Source organism: Mesoplodon densirostris, chromosome 5 (assembly GCF_025265405.1).
Source record: "Mesoplodon densirostris isolate mMesDen1 chromosome 5, mMesDen1 primary haplotype, whole genome shotgun sequence".
In the NCBI taxonomy this organism is placed as follows: Eukaryota; Metazoa; Chordata; class Mammalia; order Artiodactyla; family Ziphiidae; genus Mesoplodon; species Mesoplodon densirostris.
The window spans coordinates 150,044,752-150,070,154 of NC_082665.1; the positions used below are offsets into that span (position 1 = coordinate 150,044,752).

A 25,403-nucleotide genomic window follows, 5' to 3' on the forward strand; every position below is an offset into this window, starting at 1 on the left:
ATTTTATTAACATTCTGCTTATGTCAACTTGCCACTTAAAGGTTTTCGTATTTGTTGACGATGTGTTCCTGAAATTTTGTATTTATTTTGAATGTAGATACCACTGTGGCCTGAGGTCTGGAAATAGGATATTCTGTTTCAATCATTTATGAATTAAAGGACGTCAGTCTCTTCTAATGGGACATACTAATTAGGCATTCTTTTATTCATTCATTCATTCATTCATTCATTCATTTATGGCTGCATTGGGTCTTCATTGCTGCGCAGGCTTTCTCATTGTGGCGAGTGGGGCTACTCTTCATTGCAGTGCGCGGGCCTCTCATTGTGTTGGCTTCTCTTGTTGTGGAGCACGGGCTCTAGGCACGTGGGCTTCAGTAGTTGCAGTGCATGGGCTCAGTAGTTGTGGCTCTCGGGCTCTAGGCCACAGGCTCAGTAGTTGTGGCACACGGGCTTAGTTGCTCTGCGGCATGTGGGATCTTCCCAGACCAGGCTTGAACCCGTGTCCCCTGCATTGGCAGGCAGATTCTTAATCACTGCACCACCAGAGAAGTCCTAATTAGGCATTCTTAAACAAAAGAGTTATGCCTCCTACAGGAGTCAGGGGAAAAGAATTCTTTGCTTCCTGTTGTGAATAAACCCACCCAGATGACCACACCAGAAACAGAAGTCACTTTTGTCCATCAGTCACTTACTTCAGTAGATTTTATTTCTTTAACATTTGAATATTTATCAGGTCCCTGCCATTTCATCTATCATTATTGTTACTATCTTAAACTGTCGCTGCCCTCACCCTTCTGTTTTTGGATTGACTGCAGTGGTAAGTCATCTTTGCTCCATTTCTTTCACCTTTTCTTCTGACTATTTTCCATATTGGAACCAGAAATATTTTTTTAAAACTCATAGCTGTTGATGAAAATCCTTCAGTGACCATCTCCTGTCTCTAGAATAAAGTTTGGCTTCCTAAGCCTTTTTAAATCCAGCCCCATCTTTCTTCTTGGTTACAAAATCTGTTTTAGATTCCAAACTTAAAGTAGCTCTGTGCTCCCATTGTTGTACCTTTGTTTATAGGCCTTCACTAATGCTACTGCCTAGAATGCTGTTGACCCTGTTTCCCCTTCCCAGTTGCTTCTGCAGAGAATTGACACTCCTTTCTAAGTAGTATATACGCTTGTCAAGTTCCTATCATTGTATTTAATTCACTTACTATTTTTTTACATGTTCATCTTCTCAATTAAAATAGAGTTTCTTTAGGGGATGGGAGAAATGGGGATAAGTTGGTCAAAGAATATAAATTTCCATTTATAAGATGAATAAGTTCTGGTGATCTAATGTACAGCAGTAGTACGTATTACATACTTGAAACTTGCTAAGAGAGTAGACCTTAAATGTTCTCACCAAAAAAAGAAAAAAAAAAAAGCAATGTGATGGGATGGAGGTGTTAGCTAATGCAATGATGGTAATCAGTTTGCAATATGTATGTATTAAATTGACATGTTGTATACCTTAAGCTTACACAATGTCATATATCAATTATATCTCAGTAAAGCTGGAAAAAAAATAGAGATTCTTAGAAGAAGACCCTTGTTCTGTTCAACTTTATGTGCCCAAGGACCTGGTGTAGTGCCAGAGCATATTTGTTGCTTAATAAATGTATGAATAGATAAATGGGCGGGTAGATGTTTGGGTGGATGTATAGTTTCTTCAAAGAAGTTTTGCAAATTACTGTTTTAAGCAATAGTGGTATATATCTTTGGGTAAGTCTATTGAAATTAGGGAACCAAAAGCCATGTTTCACCAAAAATAGGTAACTTTTTTTGTGACATTGCCCATCAGCTGGGTTAAAAATCAAGCCTCTTGGATTTATTCCTAGAGAGTGTTTTATCTCTTTAGATATCTACGGTTTGTGACCACATTGGGTTCCCAAATATCAAATGCTTAGGGATTAGGCAGTTAGCCTTCTACCTCTGTTAGCTGCTTGAGCTCTGCCTTGCAGTGGACCTCTTATAAGATGGTTATTCTAATCCCAGTCAGAGGCTCTCAGTCTTCTAGTTTTTTTTGTTGGCTCTTGTCTCTGAAGCTTGACACCCTTTATCCCACCCCCCATCAGTGTTCCCAAAACTTCCAAAATAGACTTCTTCATTAGTTTCTTGTCTCTCGTTTGGGAGCAGAAACAAAGTGTTCCTCCCATGGAAGAATATTCACTAGACAACCTTTCTGTCCTCCAAGGTTACTGGAGTAAACCAGGTGAAGCTCCATTGTAGAGTAGAGAATACATGGATTTTACAATCCCAAAACCAGAACCCTGTAGCTCTATGATGTAGGACAGGTTCTTTAGAACTTATTTTTCTCATCTTTATACATACTAAGAGTCACCACAGTGTATGGATAGTAGAAGATCATATATGTGAAAAGCACATACCATATGAATACTAGCTATATTATATTATATTTTGCTGTAGATTTCTCCCCTTCTATTCTTCTGAACTATTCTTCTGAACATACTTAGAGGAATTGCTTTCTTACTGGACCTTTTTGGTTTGCTCTGTGTTATCCTCCTTGCATGTTTCTGCCTGATATTCTTCCTACCCTAAGTTTCTTTCTGCTTTTCTATACCTGTTACTTATTTGGTATGGTTTGCCTTTTCATTAGTTTATCAATAAATTTCTTATGCAAAGCATTATAATGAGACTGTCCTCAAAGAACCTAAATATTAGTGTGGATAAGCCATTTAGGCTACTTGATTATTGTCTTCATTTTATTATTGTTATTTCATTTTCTTAGCTATATTGAAAAAGAAATTACTGCTTTGTGAAGGATGCTAGTTTTCATTACCCTACTGCCCATCATTAACTAGACTGTTCTTTTTACATGGCATGTATAAGTGTATATAACAGGAAGAAATTTATAACTAGTATCAGAGTAAGGCAAGAAACTGCCTTTTGAAGTAGATATGGGAGATTTTCCTTTTCCCAAAATGTTTTTCCTTTTAATCACAATATTTGCACATGATATAAAAATTAAAAGGGACAAAACAGTATACATTTTCAGTGTGGTTAGGAATTGAGCTAGGTTTGTGTTCTATTATTGCCATCATTATCTTTAGTATACCACAGGCTTCAGATTTTTCTAGCTGTAGGCTGCTGTTGCCTTGTGCTTAGGATACCAGAGGTGTTTTTTCTCAGCGTTTATCCTGCACCCTCAGCTTTCACCTCTCTCTACACTCCTGTGCCACAGAGTACTCCTGCTTTATACTCTTGAGTGGTGTGGCTTGTTGCCTGGTGCTATGATGAGGGCATGGGGATTCCCTTTTGTCCTAGTCCTGCCTAAATCTTTTTTTTTTTTTTTTTTTGGTACGCGGGCCTCTCACTGTTGTGGCCTCTCCCGTTGCGGAGCACAGGCTCCGGACGTGCAGGCTCAGTGCGTCCCATGTGGGATCTTCCCGGACCAGGGCACGAACCCATGTCCCCTGCATCGGCAGGCGGACTCTCAACCACTGCGCCACCAGGGAAGCCCCTGCCTAAATCTTAAGCAAGTGTTCTGTACCTGGAGCTACTTAAGGACCTTCTCTGCTTTCCTGACCCTCCTTCCTATGGCAGTTAAACTTTGCCTGTTTCTGTGGTTGGCCTTGGGTGGGAATTTCCTATCCATCTCCCAATGCCAGCAGACCTCTGTTTGGTATTGGTATAGGATTCAGGGTCCAGAACAGTGTTTTGTCTCCCTCTCTCCCACAGTTAAATGATTTTTTCTTCTACCCTTCTCCTAGCTCTGGTAGGTCTTTGCTGTGCCATAGTGGTGACTCAGTGTACTGATCCTCCCCCATCAGATTAAGGTTTATGGCTTTTAGGAGAGAAAGGTCTGGAGAAGTGAGCTGAGTTTTTTACCTTTCCCCCAGCAATTGAGGATCATCCCCTGTAGGCCTGCATTAATAAAGGTTTTGTCTTTTCTTCTGTCTCAGGCTTTAATTACCTAGTTGAAACCTGTGGTCACCTCAAAAAAGAGCTTTGGAGCGAGTGCAAATTCCTTGTTATTCCACACTGACACTTGATCTTTGACAGTTTGTTAACATTTTGCCTGATTTCTCCTTACCTTTTTCTTCTTTGGTTCTGCCGCAGATGACAAAGTTTGTATGACTCATCTTTTCTTGCAAGGCTTATCATTCTTTGGAATTCAGGATACTTCAGTTCAAGATGGGCTTAAGAAACGCTATGATTTTTTTATGTTGATTCAGCTTAGTTTCATTGTTTGTAGCCTTCTATATTCTAACTGGAAGCCAAACCCTGTTGTTACTTCTGTGACTTTGTTTTTAGTGTTGTTGTGTTTTTTTATTTTTATTTATTTATTTATTTTATTATATTATTATTATTTTTTTTGCGGTACGCAGGCCTCTCACTGTTGTGGCCTCTCCCGTTGCGGAGCACAGGCTCCGGACGCGCAGGCTCAGCGGCCATAGCTCATGGGCCCGGCCGCTCCGCGGCATGTGGGATCTTCCAGGACCGGGGCACGAACCCGTGTCCCCTGCATCGGCAGGCGGACTCTCAACCACTGCGCCACCAGGGAAGCCCTGTTGTGTTTTTTTTATATAAAAAATGACTTTTATGTTGATTGAATTTGTTCATGCTTTATGACTTCTGAGTTTTTTATTATATTTGGAAAAAAGACTTCCCCACTCTGAGACTATTCTTCCTTTTTTTTTTTTTTTTTTACTTATCTCTGAGATAGACGTTTTAAAGTAATAACTAGAATTATGACGTATAACATTATACCACAACATATAAGTTTTTTAGAAATTTCATGTAATGTCTGAAACACTTATATTAACATATTTCCATACAAATAACCCCCAAAAAGTTTAGTATTAGTTGTTTTTTGTTTGTTTTTTTATACTACAGATTCTAATTACTCATCAGTTTTATATACATCAGTGTATACATTTCAATCCCAATCACCCAACTCAGCACACCATCATCACCACCCCACCGCGGTTTCCCCCCACTTGGTGTCCGTACGTTTGTTCTCTACATCTGTGTCTCAACTTCTGCCCTGCAAATCGGTTCATCTGTACCATTTTTCTAGGTTCCACATACATGCGTTAATATACATTATTTGTTTTTCTCTTTCTGACTTACTTCACTCTGTATGACAGTCTCTAGATCCATCCACGTCTCAACAAATGACTCAATTTCATTCCCTTTTATGGCTGAGTAATATTCCATTGTATATATGTACCACAACTTCTTTATTCATTCGTCTGTCAATGGGCATTTAGGTTGCTTCCATGACCTGGCTATTGTAAATAGTGCTGCAGTGAACGCTGGGGTGCATGTGTCTTTTTGAATTATGGTTTTCTCTGGGTATATGCCCAGTGGTGGGATTGGTGGATCATATGGTAATTCTATTTTTAGTTTATTAAGAAACCTCCTTATTGTTCTCCATAGTGGCTGTATCAATTTACATTACCACCAGCAGTGCACGAGGGTTGCCTTTTCTCCATAACCGCTCCAGCATTTGTTGTTTCTATATTTCTGATGATGCCCATTCTAACTGGTGTGAGGTGATACCTCATTGTAGTTTTGATGTGCATTTCTCTAATAATTGGTGATGTTGAGCAGCTTTTCATGTGCTTCTTGGCCATCTATATGTCCTCTTTGGAGAAATGTCTATTTAGGTCTTCTGTTTATTTTTGGATTAGGTTGTTTGTTTCTTTAATATTGAGCTGCATGAGCTGTTTATATATTTTAGAGATTAATCCTTTGTCTGTTGATTCGTTTGCAAATATTTTCTCCCATTCTGAGGGTTGTCTTTTCGTCTTGTTTATGGTTTCCTTTGCTATGCAAAAGCTTTGAAGTTTCATTAGGTCCCATTTGTTTATTTTTGTTTTTATTTCCATTACTCTAGGAGGTGGATCAAAAAAGATCTTGCTGCGATGTATGTCAAAGAGTGTTCTTCCTATGTTTTCCTCTAAGAGTTTTATAGTGTCTGGTCTTACATTTAGGTCTTGAATCCATTTTGAGTTTATTTTTGTGTATGGTGTTAGGGAGTGTTCTAATTTCATTCTTTTACATGTAGCTGTCCAGTTTTCCCAGCACCACTTATTGAAGAGACTGGCTTTTCTCAATTGTATATCCTTGCCTCCTTTGTCATACATTAGTTGACCATAGGTGTGTGGGTTTATCTCGGGCTTTCTGTGTTGTTCCATTGATCTGTGTTTCTGTTTTTGTGCCAGAACCATATTGTCTTGATTACTCTAGCTTTGTAGTATAGTCTGAAGTCAGGGAGTCTGATTCCTCCAGCACCGTTTTTTTCCCTCAAGACTGCTTTGGCTATTCACGATCTTTTGTGTCTCCATACAGATTTTAAAATGATTTGTTCTAGTTCCATAAAAAATGCCATTGGTAATTTGATAGGGATTTCATTGAATCTGTAGATTGCTTTGGGTAGTATAGTCATTTTCACAATATTGATTCTTCCAATCCAAGAACATGGTAGATCTCTCCATCTGTTTGTATCATCTTTAATTTCTTTCATCAGTGTCTTACAGTTTTCTGCATACAGTTCTTTTGTCTCCCTAGGTAGGTTTATTCCTAGATATTTTATTCTTTTTGTTGCAGTGGTAAATGGGAGTGTTTCCATGATTTCTTTTTCAGATTTTTCATCATTAGTGTATAGGAATGCAAGAGATTTCTGTGCATTAATTTTGTATCCTGCAACTTTAACAAATTCATTGATTAGCTCTAGTAGTTTTCTGGTGGCGTTTTTAGGAATCTCTATGTATAGTATCATGTCATCTGCAAACAGTGACAGTTTTACTTCTTCTTTGAAATTTGTATTCCTTTTATTTCTTTTTCTTCTCTGATTGCTGGGGCTAGGACTTCCAAAACTATGTTGAATAATAGTGGTGAGAGCTTCCCTGGTGGCGCAGTGGTTGAGAGTCCGCCTGCCGATGCAGGGGACACGGGTTTGTGCCCCGGTCCGGGAAGATCCCACATGCCGTGGAGCGGCTGGGCCCGTGAGCCACGGCCATTGAGCCTGCGTGTCCGGAGCCTGTGCTCCGCAACGGGAGAGGCCACAACAGTGAGAGGCCCACGTACCGCAAAAAAAAAAAAAAAAAAAAAAAATAGTGGTGAGAGTGGACATCCTTGTCTCATTCCTCATCTTAGAGGAAATGCTTTCAGTTTTTCACCATTGAGAATGATGTTTGCTGTGGGTTTGTCATATATGGCCTTTATTATGTTGAGGTAGGTTCCCTCTATGTCCACTTTCTGGAGAGTTTTTATCGTAAATGGGTGTTGAATTTTGTCAAAAACTTTTTCGGCGTTTATTGAGATGATCATATGGTTTTTATTCTTCAATTTGTTAATATGGTGTATCACATTGATTTGCATATATTGAAGAATCCTTGCATCCCTGGGATAAATCCCACTTGATCATGGTGTATGATCCTTTTAATGTATTGTTGGATTCTGTTTCCTAGTATTTTGTTGAGGATTTTTGCATCTATATTTATCAGTGAGAATGGTCTGTAGTTTTCTTTTTTTGTAGTATCTTTGTCTGGTTTTGGTATCAGGGTGTTGGTGGCCTCATAGAATGAGTTTGGGAGTGTTCCCCCCTCTGCAGTTTTTTGGAAGAGCTTGAGAAGGATGGGTGTTAGCTCTTCTCTGAGTGTTTGATAGAATTCACCTGTGAAGGCATCTGGTCCTGGACTTTTGTTTGTTGGAAGATTTTTAATCACAGTTTCAATTTCATTACTTTGATTGGTATGTTCATATTTTCTGTTTCTTCCTGGTTCAGTCTTGGAAGGTTATACCTTTCTAAGATTTGTCCATTTCTTCCAGGTTGTCCATTTTATTGGCATAGAGTTGCTTGTAGTAGTCTCTTAGGATGCTTTGTATTTCTGCGGTGTCTGTTGTAACTTCTTCTTTTTCATTTCTAATTTTACTGATTTGAGTTCTCTCCCTCTTTTTCTTGATAAGTCTGGCAATGGTTTATCAATTTTGTTTATCTTCTCAAAGAACCAGCTTTTAGTTTTATTGATCTTTGGTATTGTTTTCTTTGTTTCTATTTCATTTATTTCTGCTCTGATCTTTATGATTTCTTCCCTTCTGCTAACTTTGGGTTTTGTTTGTTCTTCTTTCTCTAGTTTCTTTAGGTGTAAGATTAGATTGTTTATTTGAGATTTTTCTTGTTTATTGAGGTAGGCTTGTATAGCTATAAACTTCCCTCATCTGCTTTTGCTGCATCCCATATGTTTTGGATCATAGTGTTTTCATTGTCATTTGTCTCTAGGTATTTTTTGAGTTCCTCTTTGCTTTCTTCAGTGATCTATTGGTTATTTAATAACGTATTGTTTAGACTCCATGTTTTTGTGTTTTTTACGTTTTTTTCCCTGTAATTCATTTCTAATCTCATAGTATTGTGGTCGGAAAATATGCTTGATATGATTTCATTTTCTTAAATTTACTGATGGTTGATTTGTTGACCAAGATGTGATCTATCCTGGCGAATGTTCCGTGCACACTTGAGAAGAAAGTGTAATCTGCTCTTTTTGGATGGAATGGCCTATAAATATCAATTAAATCTGTCTGGTCTATTGTGTCATTTAAAGCTTCTGTTTCCTTATTTATTTTCATTTTGGGTGATCTGTCCATTGGTGTAAGTGAGATGTTAAAGCCCCCCACTATTATTGTGGTAATGTCAATTTCCTCTTTTATAGCTGTTAGCAGTTGCCTTATGTATTGAGGTGCTCCTATGTTGGGTGCATATATATTTATAGTTGTTGTATCTTCTTCTTGGATTGATCCCTTGAACATTATATAGTGTCCTTCCTTGTTTCTTGTACTATTCTTTATTTTAAAGTCTATTTTATCTGATACGAGTATAGCTACTCCAGCTTTCTTTTGATTTCCATTTGCATGGAATATCTTTTTCCATCCCTTCACTTTCAGTCTGTATGTGTCCCTAGGTCTGAAGTGCGTCTCTTGAAGACAGCATATATATGGGTCTTGTTTTTGTATCCATTCAGCAAGCCTGTGTCCTTTGGTTGGAGCATTTAATCCATTCGTGTTTAAGGTAATTATCGATTTGTATCTTCCGATGACCATTGTCTTAATTGTTTTGGGTTTGTTTTTGTAGGTCCTTTTCTTCTCTTGTGTTTCCCACTTAGAGAAGTTCCTTTAGCATTTGTTGTGGAGCTGGTTTGGTTGTGCTGAATTCTCTTAACTTTTGCTTGTCTGTAAGGCTTTTGATTTCTCCATCGAATCTGAATGAGATCGTTGCCGGGTAGAGTAATCTTGGTTGTAGGTTCTTCCCTTTCATCATTTTAAGTATATCATGCCACTCCCTTGTGGCTTGTAGAGTTTCTACTGAGAAATCAGCTGTTAACCTTATGGGAGTTCCGTTGTATGTTATTTGTTGTTTTTCCCTTGCTGCTTTCAATAATTTTTCTTTGTCTTTAATTTTTGCCAATTTGATTACTGTGTGTCTCGGTGTGTTTCTTCTTGGGTTTATCCTGTATTGGACTCACTGCACTTCCTGACTTGGGTGGTTATTTCCTTTCCCATGTTAGGGAAGTTTTCAACTATACTCTCTTCAAGTATTTTCTTGGGTCCTTTCTCTCTCTCTTCTCCTTCCAGGACCCCTATAATGCAGATGTTGTTGTGTTTAATGTTGTCCCAGAGGTCTCTTAGGCTGTCTTCATTTCTTTTCATTCTTTTTTCTTCATTCTTTTCCACAGCAGTGAATTTCACCATTCTGTCTTCCAAGTCACTTATTCGTTCTTCTGCCTCAGTTATTCTGCTATTGATTCCTTCTAGTGTAGTTTTCATTTCAGTTATTGTATTGTTCATCTCTGTTTGTTTGTTCTTTAATTCTTCTAGGTCTTTGTTAAACATTTCTTGCATCTTCTCGATCTTTGCCTCCATTCTTTTTCCGAGGTCCTGGATCATCTTCACTATCATTATTCTGAATTCTTTTTCTGGAAGGTTGCCTATCTCCACTTCATTTAGTTGTTTTTATGGGGTTTTATCTTGTTCCTTTATCTGGTACATAGCCCTCTGCCTTTTCATCTTGTCTGTCTCTCTGTGAATGTGGTTTTTGTTCCACAGGCTGCAGGATTGTAGTTCTTCTTGCTTCTGCTGCCTGCCCTCTGGTGGATGAGGCTATCTAAGAGGCTTGATGGGAGGGACTCTCTTCCATGTTTTCTTTTTTTTTTTTTTCACACACACACACACACACACTGTATTTTATTTTTACAAGAGATAAATTGACACCAGGCATTGTAAATGGATGACCACAACAAAAGCAACAATGATTGCAATTACCAAACACAAAACACTCATACTATGTCATAATATTGACATTCAGTCCAGTAATCCTCCACTGTAACAGCTCCTTTACTTTGCAGTGAAAATTGATTTGTATATTTTTTGCCTCTGAGTCCTTGTGGGATTTTTTTTTTATTCAAACAGAAAGTCCCCCAAATTATAATCATCCTCATCAGTTCACTCAGTCCCATGTAATTAATATTTTTTTTCATCTTGATCTTTTGTTAACACTTTAATGAATTCATCAGTTTTCCATTAGAGTTCTGAAAATACTTATTCATTCAGTTCAGCAGTATAGTCAGTTACCAGAAACCTGTACTTGTCAGAGTCTTTTCCATGAATTCCTTGAAGATGAAACCCTTTCATAGGAACATTTTTGCAAAAGCATCAGAGTATACCCAGAACTGTTTGTAAATGACAAAAGACTTAAAAATGACCACGGTTAAAGATTCTTCCATGTTTTCTGCTATTTCTTTTTTTGGTTTAAGTGTTTTGATTTCATTAGGAATTTATTTTAGTGTATGGTGCAATACATATCTGATTTTTTTCTAATGAAAAACCAGTTATACTGTACCAAAGTCATTTACTGAATAATTCGTCTTTTCCCACTGCTTGTAATTCTGCTATAACAGGAGTGGATTTGTTTGTGAGTAACAGAAAATCTGACCAACAGTGGCTTGAATTCACAGGAGTTTGTCTCACATAAAATAAATCTGGAAGTAGACAGAACATGGTTGGTATTGATACTACACCTCAATAGAGCAAAGACCTACATTTTTTCCATCTCTCTCTGTACCATTCTTTATCTTCATACTGTCCCCTCGTGGTTGCAAAATGGATGTTGAACATGAGCACCATGTATGAGTTCCAAATCAGTGAAAAAGGAAAGGACAGAAGGTTTAAAAGGTAATACGAACCTACTTGGTCCATTTTAAAAGGTTTTCTCATAGGTCTTATCTTGCATTTACATGTTTTTTTTCCCGATGTGTCTTGCACATTATTTTCTACGCTACTAATGTATCTCCTGTCAGTAACCATCCTTTCCTTCAGTTCATCAACTGAATTTTTTAAGAAATAAAGTATTTTAGATATATGCAACCTCATGTTAATGGCAGCATTATTTACAATAGCCAAACATGGAAATAACCTAAGTGTCCATCAGTGGATGAATGGGTGAAGAAAATGTGGTATATACGTGCGCACACACACACCTACACTCTCTCTCAGAGGAATAGTATTCAGTTGTTAAAAAGAGGAAATCTTGCCATTTGTGACAACATGGACGGACCTTGAGAGCATTACACTAAGTGAAATAAGTCAGAGAAAGACATATACCATATGATCTCACTTATATGTGAAATGAAAATAACAACAACAACAGAAGAACACTGAACGAGCTCATAGATACAGAGACAGAGTAGTTGCCAGGGGTTGGGGGGAATGGGCAAGATGGGTGAAGTGGGACAAAAGGTACAAACTCTCAGTTGTAATATAAGTAAGTCCTGGGGATGTAAAGTATGGTGGCTATAGTTATTAATACTGTATTGCATATTGAAAAGTTGCTAAGAGTGTAGATCTTAATAGATCTCATCACAAGAAACGCAAAATAATTTGTAATGTTTATGGTGACAGATGTCAACTACACTTATTTTGGTGATTATTTTGTAATATATACAAATATTGAATCATTATATTTTATACCTGGAACTAATGTTATATGTGAATTATACCTCAAAAAAAGTGTGTTTTTCAGTTCCCTAGAGTTTTGTTTTATTTTATGTTACATTTGAATCTTTGAAGTATACTTATTTTTTATTTAGGTTTTCCTAAATGGTGATTTTTCTGGCATCCTTTCCTCTTGCTGTTGGGGCTGTTTAGATAGATTCTTTTCTTTGTACTTTCCTTGGGGCCCGGATCTGGTTGTGAGCACTAAATGGCTGAATCTCACAGTTGGTACAAAGCAAAAGAGGCTCTACCCTGGTGGGCTTTTGTGAATTGGTAGCAGCAGGCAGCCTTCAGAGATACCTTTGAGAAGCGTCTCCCCTCTCCATCCTGCTACCCTCTCCAGTCTGTGCTCCCACACCCCAGTCTAAAGAGCATAGAGGTTTCAGCCAGCCCCTTCAGTTCCTTTTTGATGTCCTATAAAGCTTAGTAACCCACATAATAACTCATGTAGTGCCAAAATTAACTTTCTTTGGGGGTATTTGACTGACTGCCAAGCTCTTCCCTATCTCTGCTTTCTGTTCCTTGCTCTTGGGATTTCTTGCTCTTCTAAGTATCACACTAGTTCTCTTTCCTGGGACACCAACAGAGCTCAAGACCTCATTTATAACGAATTTTCCTAACAGCAGTTTGGCCTAGAAAAGACAAATAGCCACAAATTGAGAGTATACAGATAAGTATGTTCACAGAATTTCTCACACTCTGCCTTGTGAATTTCCATTCCTCCACCAAAATGTTTTAGTCTAGAGTTGGAAACCTCTGCTGAGTTCAGCTGTCAGTTTCGTGTTTTAAACAGGGTAACACAATCTGATGATACCAAGAGCCCATGCTAGATTTTTTTCTTTGAAAAGTTAATAAATTCACTCCATAAAATAGAGTTAATTGAAAGTTCATAGTAAAATTGGAAGAAACAGGTTTGCAGTTTCTGATGTGAAAAGTTGGTTTTGGACTTCTTAATGAAGTGCTTATACTCTTGAAACTGTCATTTCTTTAAAGTGTCTATTTAAAGTAATTGAAAGATGCTATATGTCACAGGTATCATGATTAGTTTGATCTGAATTCAGTAGCAAATATCCTTTCTAGTCTAAACTTCATTTCTTTTTTTATTTCCTACTTTAAATTATCTCAACTAGGACCCAAGTACAACAAAACTGTAACTATTATTTTGAATGAATGGCTTAGAATAATGGATTAAATACTGGTTGTAAATAATAATTTTGAGCACATTAACAGTTATTTAGTTGTCGAAGATCAAAACAAGCAAAAAAGAGAAAGCCTTTGTGCCCCTTGATTTCTGTCCATATCTACTTTGAGGAAAATGTTCCTTTTCCAGTAGGAGGGAAAAAAAACTGATGAAACTTGATGTCATATTTAATATGTTCTTTTTTTTATCCCTTTTAGGACAGTGGTGATTACCCCCTTACCATGCCTGGACCTCAGTGGAAAAAATTTCGTTCAAACTTTTGTGAATTTATTGGAGTCCTGATTCGACAGTGTCAGTATAGCATAATTTATGATGAGTATATGATGGACACAGTAATCTCCCTTTTGACTGGTTTGTCAGACTCCCAGGTCAGAGCTTTTAGACATACAAGTACCCTTGCTGGTAAGTAACCAACATTTTATTTCCTTTTCAATTTAGTTTTGTTAAATATGTTCTATTCTAGTTAAGCTTTATTTAGATTAAATATTAAATTCATTACTTTGCTCTTGAAAAATACAGTTTTTATCCAAAATTCACATGAATGGTTTGTATTCTCTAAGTAAAATGTGTGCCTATTTTGATAACTGGCATTTGATAGTCTTGAGAATGAAAATTGAACAGTTCCACCCAATTGTAATAGGTAAGTGTGACCTAGCTGGCATTCTTTCTGTTCCTAGTGCTGTAACAACTTAAATGTAATGTCTCTAAAATCAGTTCAGGTAGGTAGTCTGAGTCCTGAAGAACTGAAGATTATAGTTTTCACTTTTGCCTTTATTTTAGAATTATCTAGACCAATTCTGAGTCAAGTATGTTATTTTTCCCCTTGTTTTTCCGTAACAAGGTGATTTTGTTAATTTAGCCATCGTTCTCAATTCCTCAACGATTTTAACTGTGCTTACCTAAAACGACTAAATGATTGTTCTTTTTCTCCTGTAATACAGAGAGAGAGAGAGTGTATGTGTGTGTGTATGTACATACACATATATTTAAATACTCCCAAATTACATCCTTTTTAATAGCAGTAACTCTGGTTATATTCATCTTGCACATTACCATGACAAAAAAAATGAGATTTAATTTAATTAATTGCATTTCATCTTGAACTTAAATTTCTCATTTATCTAATTTATTGAATGCATTGATTCTTAAACTTTAGCATGCATCAGAATCACCTCCAGGCCTTACTGAAACAGATTGTGTGGCCTTGCCTCCGAGTTTAACAGGTTTCTAGCTGATGCTGACACTGATACTTCGGGGACTACACATTGCAAACCCTGGATTTAAAATTGTTTCATTTTTCTGGTTTAACCTGTTGCCTAAAGCCAATGTGATAATTTTATATAGAGTCATCTATACTTTTTTCCACTCCTTTTTCCTTCCTTAATATGGTTAATCCATATTATTAGTGTCCATTATTCCCTTAGTTGCAGTTCTGTATGGAGCAAACATGACACACAGTTATTCTTTTGAGGGTGTCCTTTTTCTCACTGGGAAAAGAGGAAGATCTTTTACTTAATTTTATCTTTTTTAAAAAGGTAAAATCACACAATTTATTGTTGAAAAAATTTTCTATATAGAACAAACATCAAACACATTTTATTCTGTGTTTTGAGAGTATCCTCTTCCTCATTATTAGGAATAAAAAGAGATCTTGTACCCAGTTGTAACTTTTTGAAAATGTACTGTAAATATACTATTTATTACTTAAAAGTTACCTGATACTGTACCATTTTTCTTTCTCATTTCATCACTTTTAGAATCTTCTGCCCTTTATGTTTGCTTTTTTTCTTTTCTTTATATTTTCTGTTTACTTTTCATCTTTCTTTTATCTATGTACAGTAATTCCTGTTTAGCTGGTTTTCAGATGCATAGTAAATGCAGTGATTAGAAATAAACAAAACTTAAACATAAGATAGAAGTTACTTCTGAATAGCCAAAATTACTGCCATAAACAGTTATTATCTAGTTTCCCAATGCCAAGAGAGAAAGAGAAGCAAGTGTTAGATTGGAGGGCAAGTGTTAGATTCTGCCCTGCTGACAGAATTGTGAAACGATAATTTATAACAAAAAAGAAGACAAAAAAATTTTGCTTACAGATATCAAGATACAGAGCAATCTGGGGCTTCTCTGTAGGGGCTAGCTACCTCTCTTTAATCCAGAAACCTGTGTGCATTTTATGTAAAAGACTAAATATATGCCACATGGTCTACTTACGAACACGAGAAGGAATAGTGTATTATAGAAATATACAGAATATTTTGAGTTTTAAAACGTTTCAGTTTCATGAAAAATACAGTTTAATTCATTTGCATTTGTCCTTCACTGCCATGTAAATGAAATATTACTGTATTTTACTGACTTTATGATGGTCCATTTCAGCTCTTCTTTCCATTGGCCCATTTTCAGTGACTTTTATTATTTTCTTGTTTTTCATATATTTAACCCTTTGGTAATCTATACATGCTAATTTTATGTATGCTTAAACATATTTTAATTATGGCTTTCCTCCTATTTCTTTTGAGTTGATTTGCTCCCTCCTCCTTCCAGTGCCTTTCTGTCTTTCTTTTCTCACAATTTACCTGTGATCATGATAGCTTTTAAAACTGCCTGATAAATGCCATTTGGTTTTCTCCTCAGCTTTTTTTATATCATCTAGCCTATTTGTATTTGTTAATTACTTTTCAAAATCAGAAATCAAGAAAAATAGGAGATCAATGTTATGTTTATACTTATTTTTTAAAAGCTAACCTATTTTTCAACTTAATCTCAAATTTATTTCAAAATATTACTGTAATTTCTCTGTGTACATTAATGATTATGTCTTCCAAAGCTCAGTTGCATAAAAAGTGAGACATCAGTCACCTACCCGTCAACAAAGCACAGAGGTCTTGCTGAGAACTTAATTGCAGGCTGGATAATAAGTATCCATCTTTTCAAGGATTATTTTCTTTTCATCTTTGCCCTCTTCTCTGGTACCCCCTCCCTTTTTTCTTTTATGGTATGTGTATGAGGGGTAGATTAAAAGATAATCATTTTTATTCACTTTGCAGGACGAGTCTTGGGGACTAGATAAAATGGGCAGGAACATTTAATCCTCTGCTTCAAAGACTATGTGCATGGACAGTTACAAGGCAGTTATGGCCAGATATGATTATCGGCTTTGGAATAAAATGCTCCTTGACATTGCTTATATCTTAGCTGAGAAGAGAGACAATCAGGTTAGTTGTTTTTTAGGGTACAGACAAGATAAGTTTTAGAGCTTCATAAATCATCAGAGTGGTCTTATCAATAGTACTTTTAATCTGTTTTCCAAATATCCCATTTTCTTGTTATTAGTTAATAATATGTCCCAATTGTCAGTGTTTATGCATTGCATTTAATTGTATACTTTGGCCACATTTTTACTAAAATTTTCATCATTTTGTAGTTCTTCAGGTTTATTTATTCTCCAGGTAGACGTAGTCCCATTTTTCCAGTAAACCGTGCTTTCTCCCTTCTTTTTGGAATTCTTTTTACCATTAAATTGAAACAGACTGTTAGCAATTACATTTTGTATTATATTTTCCTTATTTTTTTCTATTCTTTTAATTGGAATTGTAAAGCATACTCTCCTATATGTCTGACTTATCTTAATAAAGAAGCTTTACACTGTAGTAAAGTTTTCATTACCGATTTATCTTCAGAATTAAGTGCCTTTGTTGCTTTTCTAAATAGCTGTCTCAGACATATTAGAATAGAACATAGTTTGTGGATTTAATTTATATAAGTAGTATTTTGTCATTATTTTGTGGATTTACAATCTGAGGCTGGCCATATTTTCTTTCCCCAATTTCATGGAATTTTCATGAAAAAATATTTTCCTCCTCCAGCTCAAAAACAAGTAGGTTTCCCTTTGTTTTACCACAATGTTGTTTGGTATTATAAAGATAATTCTACTCTCAAAGGATCTATTTTTTAGATTTATAGTTATATTATACTTAGGCATTTGTTTTTAAAATGTATGCCAATGGGCCTCCCTGGTGGCGCAGTGGTTAAGAGTCCGCCTGCCGATGCAGGGGATACGGGTTCGTGCCCCAGTCTGGGAGGATCCCATATGCCGCGGAGCGGCTGGGCCCGTGAGCCATGGCCACTGGGCCTGCGCATCCGGAGCCTGTGCTCCGCAACGGGAGAGGCCACAACAGTGAGAGGCCCGCATACCGCAAAAAGAAAAAAAATAAATAAATAAAATGTATGCCAATATGTTAGAAGTTGGTGACTTCAAATTTTTGTTAGATGGTGAGATGGGTAATGTTGGTTTACCTTTTTTTATCGTGTGCTGTTTTCTCACCTGCATAATTTTCTATGTTACAAATAGATTGATACTGGCTACCTCTCACTTCTAAAGTGAAAATGCTAATTTGAACAAAGGAGGATTAAGACTACAAAATTTTATTAATAATAGCATGGTGATTGATTCTGTTCTATTTTTTCTAAAATGAATTATGAAAAAATTAGAAAATGTGGTTAAGATCATCATATGACAGTCAGGTGGCCTCATTATGCTGGGAGGCCAGTCTTTACCACTAGTTAACAATAATAGGTAACTCTCAGATTCTTGGGGAAGTAAACATTTCTTTGTATCTCATTGTTTAACATTATTATATTGGTATATGGTTGATTTTATATTGACATATGATTTGTTGTTGATTAACATTTTTTTACCAAGTCAGTATCTCTGGACTTTTACTCTGAGAAAAGATAAGCTGTAAGAAATTTCTTTGTTCTCCCATCACAGACTGAAAATAATCTTGTCTCAGTAAATTGATGCCTTTTCTTTGGCTTTTGGTTGCTGAAACCATATAATATAGGGTTCATAGAATGGGTTCTGGACCAGACTGTCTGAATACATACCCCTTTCTGCCTTTTACTAATTGGGTAATTTGGACAAGTCCTTTTGGCCTCACTTTCTTCATATGCAAAGTGGGAAAGATAATGATAGCTACCTCATTAAAAGAAATTAAGAAAGCTTGAACTAGTGCCTGACATTTAGTAAACTGCAGCTGTTATTCTGTAATGACAGTAAGAACCAGTAGTGTGTGCAGTGTTTCCCTTCACTCGTGTTTTTTTTTTTCCTCAGAATTTACTGAACACCTATTTTTGTAATAGAAATTGCAAACGGGGAAATCAGAACAAAAAGTAAATAAACAGATCTTTCAAAAACTGCTATTAAGAAAACTAACATCATGCACTTTCATTTTTACATATCTTTTGGCTCTCACATGCCAAATTCTATTTATTAAATTCAGTAGGTATTTTATAACTCTTAACCAGACTGAATATTTCTGGTTGCTGTGGTTAGAACCTCAAAATTTTAGGTCAATCTGGCATCATCAAAGAGCAGACTGTAGAATATAAATAATCTCTCTTCCTTAATTTCTTTATATTTTATTTTCCTTTTATTCATTAAAGAAATTTTTACTTTCTCCTTGCTTTGTATTTTCACCAGTGCATTTTTTTTAACTTTAATACCTTTGTGTTTCTCATTGCTCCTCTAGATATAACACTTTTTTCTCACCTTTCTAGAATTTGTATGTAGTAGACTTTTGGTGTTCTCATGAGATTAATGCCCAATAATTGACCAAATTTGTGAGTGCCATTATATCATATAACTGTACACATAAAATACAGTAAACTTTTTAAATGTAATTACTCTTTCAAATGTAAATATAGGTATGTTTTACATTTTCTGGTTACAGAAGTATCATTTTCTTAGATTTATCTCCTTTACTTTCTGTCATCAGGTATGAAAATTAGTTTTCTTTTGGGGGCTAGTTTTTGTAAAGAAATTATGATTTTTAAAATCATTTTATAATCATATCTTTTATGTATCAACTTAGTGACCTTGGACCAGTTACTTAACTTTGGCGCCTCACTTTCCTCATCTGTATAGTATTGCTACTAATAGTCCCATTTTATAGGAGTGTTGTGAGGCTTAAATGAAATAATTCGTGTTAAATGTTTCACATATACAAGTCATTCAGTAAGTGTCTGATGTTATAACTGTGATAGAATGACAGAGCTCGCTTGGTTTGGCTCTAAAGAGGATAGAGAAATTGAGAAAATTTCTTGTAGATTTTTCATTAATACTTCCATGTTGTATGTTTAAACATTTTCTGTACATATAAAATTACATATACAACTTACAAAGAATTCAGAAAAGGAGAAAAGTACAAAAATAAAAATTAGCCATAATCATACCACTTCTTAATTTTGTCATGACATGTTGGTGTTTCCTTTTATGTGAGGATTTTTTATTTTATTTTTAAACAAATACTAGGATGTTATAATCAATTTTGTGGGGTACATTTTCTGTACTTTTAATTTTTTGCAATTATGTTTGATAAGGCTACGTTGTTTTCTAAAATCTATATGTTCTTTAAGTTATTTAACTTTTCTGCCATTATTTGGATCCTTTGTCTTTTGTTGAATCCCCTGTCTTTGGCTTGCCCTTTTTTTTTTCTTTAAATTTATTCTCTCATTTTTGGGTAGCATGTTTTTTGATAGCTTCTTGAGAAAAAGAGTGTTGGAAAAGTATATATTTGAGATTTTACATGCCTGAAAAATTATTCTTACATTTAATTGAACCAATGTAGAACTTACTGAAAATTTTCTTCAGAATTTTTCCTCTTGTTTCCAGTATTGCTGTTGAGAGGTCCAATCCTGTTTCAAAGTTCTGATTCTGATCCTGTTTCTTGTCTTTGCAAGCTTTATGTTCTTTTTGTTCCTGATTTTCTGAAATATCATGGTGATATACCCTAATGTGTGTATATAATTTCTCATTCATTATGCTGGGCACTCTTTATAGAATACATATTACTTGGATGTTAATCTGTTGAATCAATCCTGAGTTTCTTGTTATTTCTCTTTTAGCTTCCATTCCTTCGTCTTTTTGTTCACTTTTCTTGTATTTCTTCAACTTTATTTAGCTTAATTTTCATTATCATTTTAAGTATTCTAAGAGTTCTTGCATTCTCCAAGTCTTTTTTTTTAACATTGTTTCATGGATGTAACATTTTCTTTTATCTCTCTTTGACAACATTAATTATTACTCTGAAGGTTTTTTTGACACCCTACTCTGACCTCTTTTCTGATTCTCTGCTTTTATAAGTGTCTTTAATGTTGGAAACGTTCCTTAAGTATCTGTTCATTGGCTTTCTAGTCATTGCTGACAATGAGACACTAAAGAGCTGATTGCCAGAGAGGGTGGGGGTTGGGGGTGGCATGGGTGTGTGTGTGTATGTTGTGTTTGACAGGGAGGGGCAATGGCTCTGGCCTCTTTGGTGAGCATCACGGTAGGGTGTTCCTGTGGTCACATACCATTTTCACTGTGGATCCTAAACTCTTGATATTGATAATTATTTTTCCCTGGGGAAGTTCAGCTTTGCAGAAGGATCTTTCAGTCTCCTTAAGTCTGTTTGCTGTCTGCCATTTGGGAGCTATACAGGGTGAAGGAGCACCCAGGGCACTCTGCACTTCACCTATGTCCCTTCTCTGTGTCTGATGAGTCCAAATCTCTGGTTTATATTCTTCAGGGAATACACTTTCTGGACTTCCAAGATGAGTGTATGTTGGGGGAATTGCCTGACTGCCTAGGTTCAAGTGGAGATTTAATTACTTTACTATACAACCTTTGAAGTAATGCTCCTATTTTCAGACCTTATTTCACTGCATCTTCTTTGGACACCAATACTTCTCCAATTCCTTAATGCTTTTGGGTTCTACAGAGCAAAATTGTTTTTCTTTTTGTATTTCTTTAGATATAGTTGTCAAGCTTTTTCAACCATTTGGTTTGATTTGCATGCTTCATCCATCTGCTTTGCATATACGTATATTGATACATTGTGGTTTGGGGTTGCAGGTAATTTTCTGGATTTACTGAAGAAAATTGTTTTCTCGTTATTTTGGTTGGGTTTTTAAGAGACAGGGATTGATTAAATGTTTATTATTTGGAAAGTGGAAGTTTGTTGTAAGCCTTTTTGTTTTTTTAAATAAGTTTTTTAAAACTAAAGAAGGAACATAATTACAATGGAATACTACTCAGCCATAAAAAATAATGAAGTAATGCCATTTGCAGCAACATGGGTAGACCTAGAGGTTATCATACTAAGTGAAGTAAATCAGGAAGACAAAGGCCATATGATATCACTTATATGTGGAATCTAAGATATGATAAAAATGAACTTATTTACAAAACAGAAATAGACTCAGACATAGAAAACAAACTTATGGTTACCAAAGGGGAAAGGGGGTGGGGGGGATAAATTAAGAGTTTGGGATTTGCAGATACCAACTACTATATATAAAACAGATAACAGTGTTGAACTATATAGCACAGGGAACTATATTCAATGTCCTGTAATAAACCATTATGAAAAAATATGTATATATGTATAACTAGAATCACTTTGCTGTACACCAGAAACTCACACAACATTGTAAGTCAGCTATACTTCAATTAAAAAAAGAGGGAATATAATCATACCTCTCTTTAAAATTTAGTTTTGTCCCATTATCAAATATATTTCCAGGGTTTATAGTAATAGTTTTCAAAAGTATAGTAGGTATCACTAAATATAAAGGCAGCTTTTTAGTTTTCATTTTTTGTTGAAGAACACATAAATGCAAATTGTTGAATAGTAAATAAAAGGGCCAATGTCCATAATCTTAATTTTAACCATCCCATTTGCCAATAATCTATTTTGTTCCAGTTTTTGTTTTATATGTTCCCAGCTCCAACATTGTTTTTCTTCTATTGGGTCTTTAAATTCTTTGATACTCTTTTTTTTTAGTGTTCTTGATGTCCTCACTGCCTCCACTTTCCTAGCTTAGATTCTGTTATCCAGATTTATTATAATCATGTCCTTCTCATGAAGGACCCTCAACATCCTTGCTCTCCATTATACCCCCCTAGGAAAACCTCATATTACTACCTGTTCCATACCTACACAAGTGGAGCTGAAAGTGGCTATAGAACAACACATAGTTATAATGGCTGGGCATTTTACATTTTTCTCTCAAGTGGACCTTTAGTGCTGACTAGCAATCCTATTACAGTATTCTATGCCATGGATATTCCTACTTTCTTTTTTTTTTTTTTTTTTTTTTTTTTTTGCTGTACGCGGGCCTCTCACCGCCGTGGCCTCCCCCGTCGCGGAGCACAGGCTCCGGACACACAGGCTCCGCGGCCACAGCTCCCGGGCCCAGCCGCTCCGCGGCACGCGGGACCCTCCGGGATCGGGGCACGAACCCGCGTCCCCCGCATCGGCAGGCGGACTCCCAACCACCGCGCCACCAGGGAAGCCCTGATTCCTACTTTCTTATAAGATTATTTCACACCTTCTCCTCAAACCTGTAGCATCTGCTATCCTCTTTTCTTCACAATTAGCTGATTATCTTGCTAGCTTTGTAGAGACAGAAGAGAATCCTTCAGTGATTAAACCTACTTATCTAGGTGCACCAGAACACATATACTCTGCTTTTTCTCTTATTACAGTACTATCTATATAAGGTTAGTCCTTGCCCTTGTGCAGTGGATCCAGTTCCTGTTCACCGCCTCAAAAACTTTACTCTTCAGGGTGTTTTTTCTCTCTGTCCTGCTTCAGTTTCCCCATCCCCTTTATCATTATATTAATATGCTATAACAGCCTTTATCTTTTAGAAACACTCTGTATCAGTTAGGGTCCTTCAGAAACACAGACCCATCGGGAGATATACTTAGTTACTTGCTTTCTTATTTGCATACAAACATACACACACAAAGATATATATATTTGGGGAGAGAAAGATTTATTTTAGTGAATGGCTCACACAATTTGCGAGCTGGCAATTTTTAAATCTGTAGGGTGGGCCAGCAGGCTAGAAACTTAGGCAGGAGTTGTACAGTCTTGAGGCAGAAATTGCTTTTCTAGGAAACCTCGGTTTTTGCTCTTAAGGCATTCAGCTGATTGGATGAGGCCACCACATTTTTGAAGGTAGTCTCCTTTACTTACAGATGTTAATCTTATCTACAAAATACCTTCACAGTAACACCTGAATTAGTGCTTGATTAAATAACTGGATACCGTAGCCTAGCCAAGTTGACACATAAGACTGACCATCACTCCCTCCCTTGTTTCCACATGCTCCTTAGCTACAGTCCTGTTTTTCTCCTTTTCTTTATAGCAAATCTCAAAGAATTATTTCTATTTACTGTCTCTACTCACTCTCTTCTTATTCTCTTTAAACCCACTCCAGTCAGGTTTCTATCTACCTGTTCACTGCCTTTGCTCTTGTTGAGGTCAGCAGTTACCTTCTTAGTGTCAAAAAGCACTGGGCAGCTCCACTGTCATCTTTCTTGAAAGATATAACTACTTCTTCCTTCTTAAAGCACTGTTTTGGTGGATTGTAGAAAGCTAAACTGTAAATATTGAATTATCTCAGACTCAATCTAAAGACCTTTTTATCTTTTCTATCTTTATTCACTCCTCAGTGAATAAAGTAAAAGCCAATTCTATGTTTTTATTATTTCTATTAAAAAATAATGGTGGTGGGCTTCCCTGGTGGCGCAGTGGTTGAGAGTCTGCCTGCCGATGCAGGGGACGCAGGTTTGAGCCCCGGTCTGGGAAGATCCCACATGCCGCAGAGCGGCTGGGCCCGTGAGCCATGGCCACTGAGCCTGTGCGTCTGGAGCCTGTGCTCCGCAACGGGAGAGGCCACAACAGTGAGAGGCCCGCATACCGCAAAAAAAGATAAAAAATAAAATAATAATGGTGGTGAAATGACAGCAAGACCTTTTTTGACCCACCTCCTAGAGTAATGGAAATAAAAACACAAATAAACAAATGGGACCTAGTGAAACTTGAAAGCCTTTGCACGGCAAAGGCAACTATAAACAAAACGAAAAGATAGCCCTCAGAATGGGAGAAAATATTTGCAAACGAATCAACAGACAAAGGATTAATCTCCAAAATATATAAACAGCTCATGCAGCTCAGTATTAAAAAACAGACAACCTGGGACTTCCTGGGTGGCGCAGTGTTTAAGAATCCACCCGCCAATGCAGTGAACACAGGTTCAAGCCCTGGTCTGGGAAGATCCCACATGCCTTTGAGCAACTAAGCCCGTGTGCCACAACTACCGAGCCTGCGAGTCACAACTACTGAGCCCGCATGCCACAACTACTGAAGCCTGCACGCCTAGAGCCCGTGCTCTGCAACAAGAGAAGCCACTGCAATAAGATGCCCATGCGCCACAACTAGAGAAACCCCCCGTGCAACAAGGAAGATCCAACACTGCCAGAAAAAACAACCCAATCAAAAAATGGGCTGAAGACCTAAACAGACATCTCTCCAAAGAAGACATACACATGGCCAAGAGGCACATGAAAAGCTGCTCAACATCACTAATTATTAGAGAAATGCACATCAAAACTACAATGAGGTATCACCTCACACCAGTTAGAATGGGCATCGTCAGAAAATCTGTAAACAACAAATGCTGGAGAGGGTGTGGAGAAAAGGGAACCCTCTTGTACTGTTGGTGGGAATGTAAATTGATACAGCCACTATGGAGAACAGTATGGAGGTTCCTTAAAAAACTAAGAATAGAATTACCATATGACCTAGCAATCCCACTACTGGGCATATACCCAGAGAAAACCATAATTCAAAAAGACATATGCACCCCAGTGTTCATTGCAGCACTATTTACAATAGCCAGGTCATGGAAGCAACCTAAATGCCCATCAACAGACGAATAGATAAAGAAGTTGTGGTACATATATACAATGGAATATTACTCAGCCATAAAAATGAACGAAATTGGGTCATTTGTAGAGATGTGGATGGATCTAGAGACTGTCATACAGAGTGAAGTAAGTCAGAAAGAGCAAAACAAATATCATATATTAACGCATGTATGTGGAATCTAGAAAAATGGTACAGATGAACCGGTTTGCAAGGCAGAAATAGAGACACAGATGTAGAGAACAAACAGATGGACACCAGGTGGGGGGGGAAGTGGGGGGGGCAGTGGGATGAATTAGGAGATTGTGATTGACATATATACACTAATATTTATAAAATAGATAACTAATAAGAACCTGCTGTATAAAAAATTAATTAATTAAAAAAATGATGGTG

At 36.6% G+C, this 25,403-nt stretch overlaps 1 protein-coding gene across 2 annotated transcripts in view; it reads left to right on the forward strand.

Moving 5' to 3' along the window:
* The window catches only part of STAG1 (STAG1 cohesin complex component), a 436,282-nt gene that overhangs the window by 250,168 nt on the left and 160,711 nt on the right, over positions 1 to 25,403 (forward strand). Inside the window, exons 1-2 of one of the 2 annotated variants that reach the window (XM_060099649.1) lie at positions 726 to 817; positions 13,443 to 13,647. In XM_060099649.1, the coding sequence (XP_059955632.1) occupies positions 13,467 to 13,647 (181 nt within the window). In that variant the 5' untranslated portion in view covers positions 726 to 817; positions 13,443 to 13,466. Of the gene's footprint in view, positions 1 to 725; positions 818 to 13,442; positions 13,648 to 25,403 lie in introns of those variants that run through there. The other variant, XM_060099648.1, reaches the window with a different exon arrangement.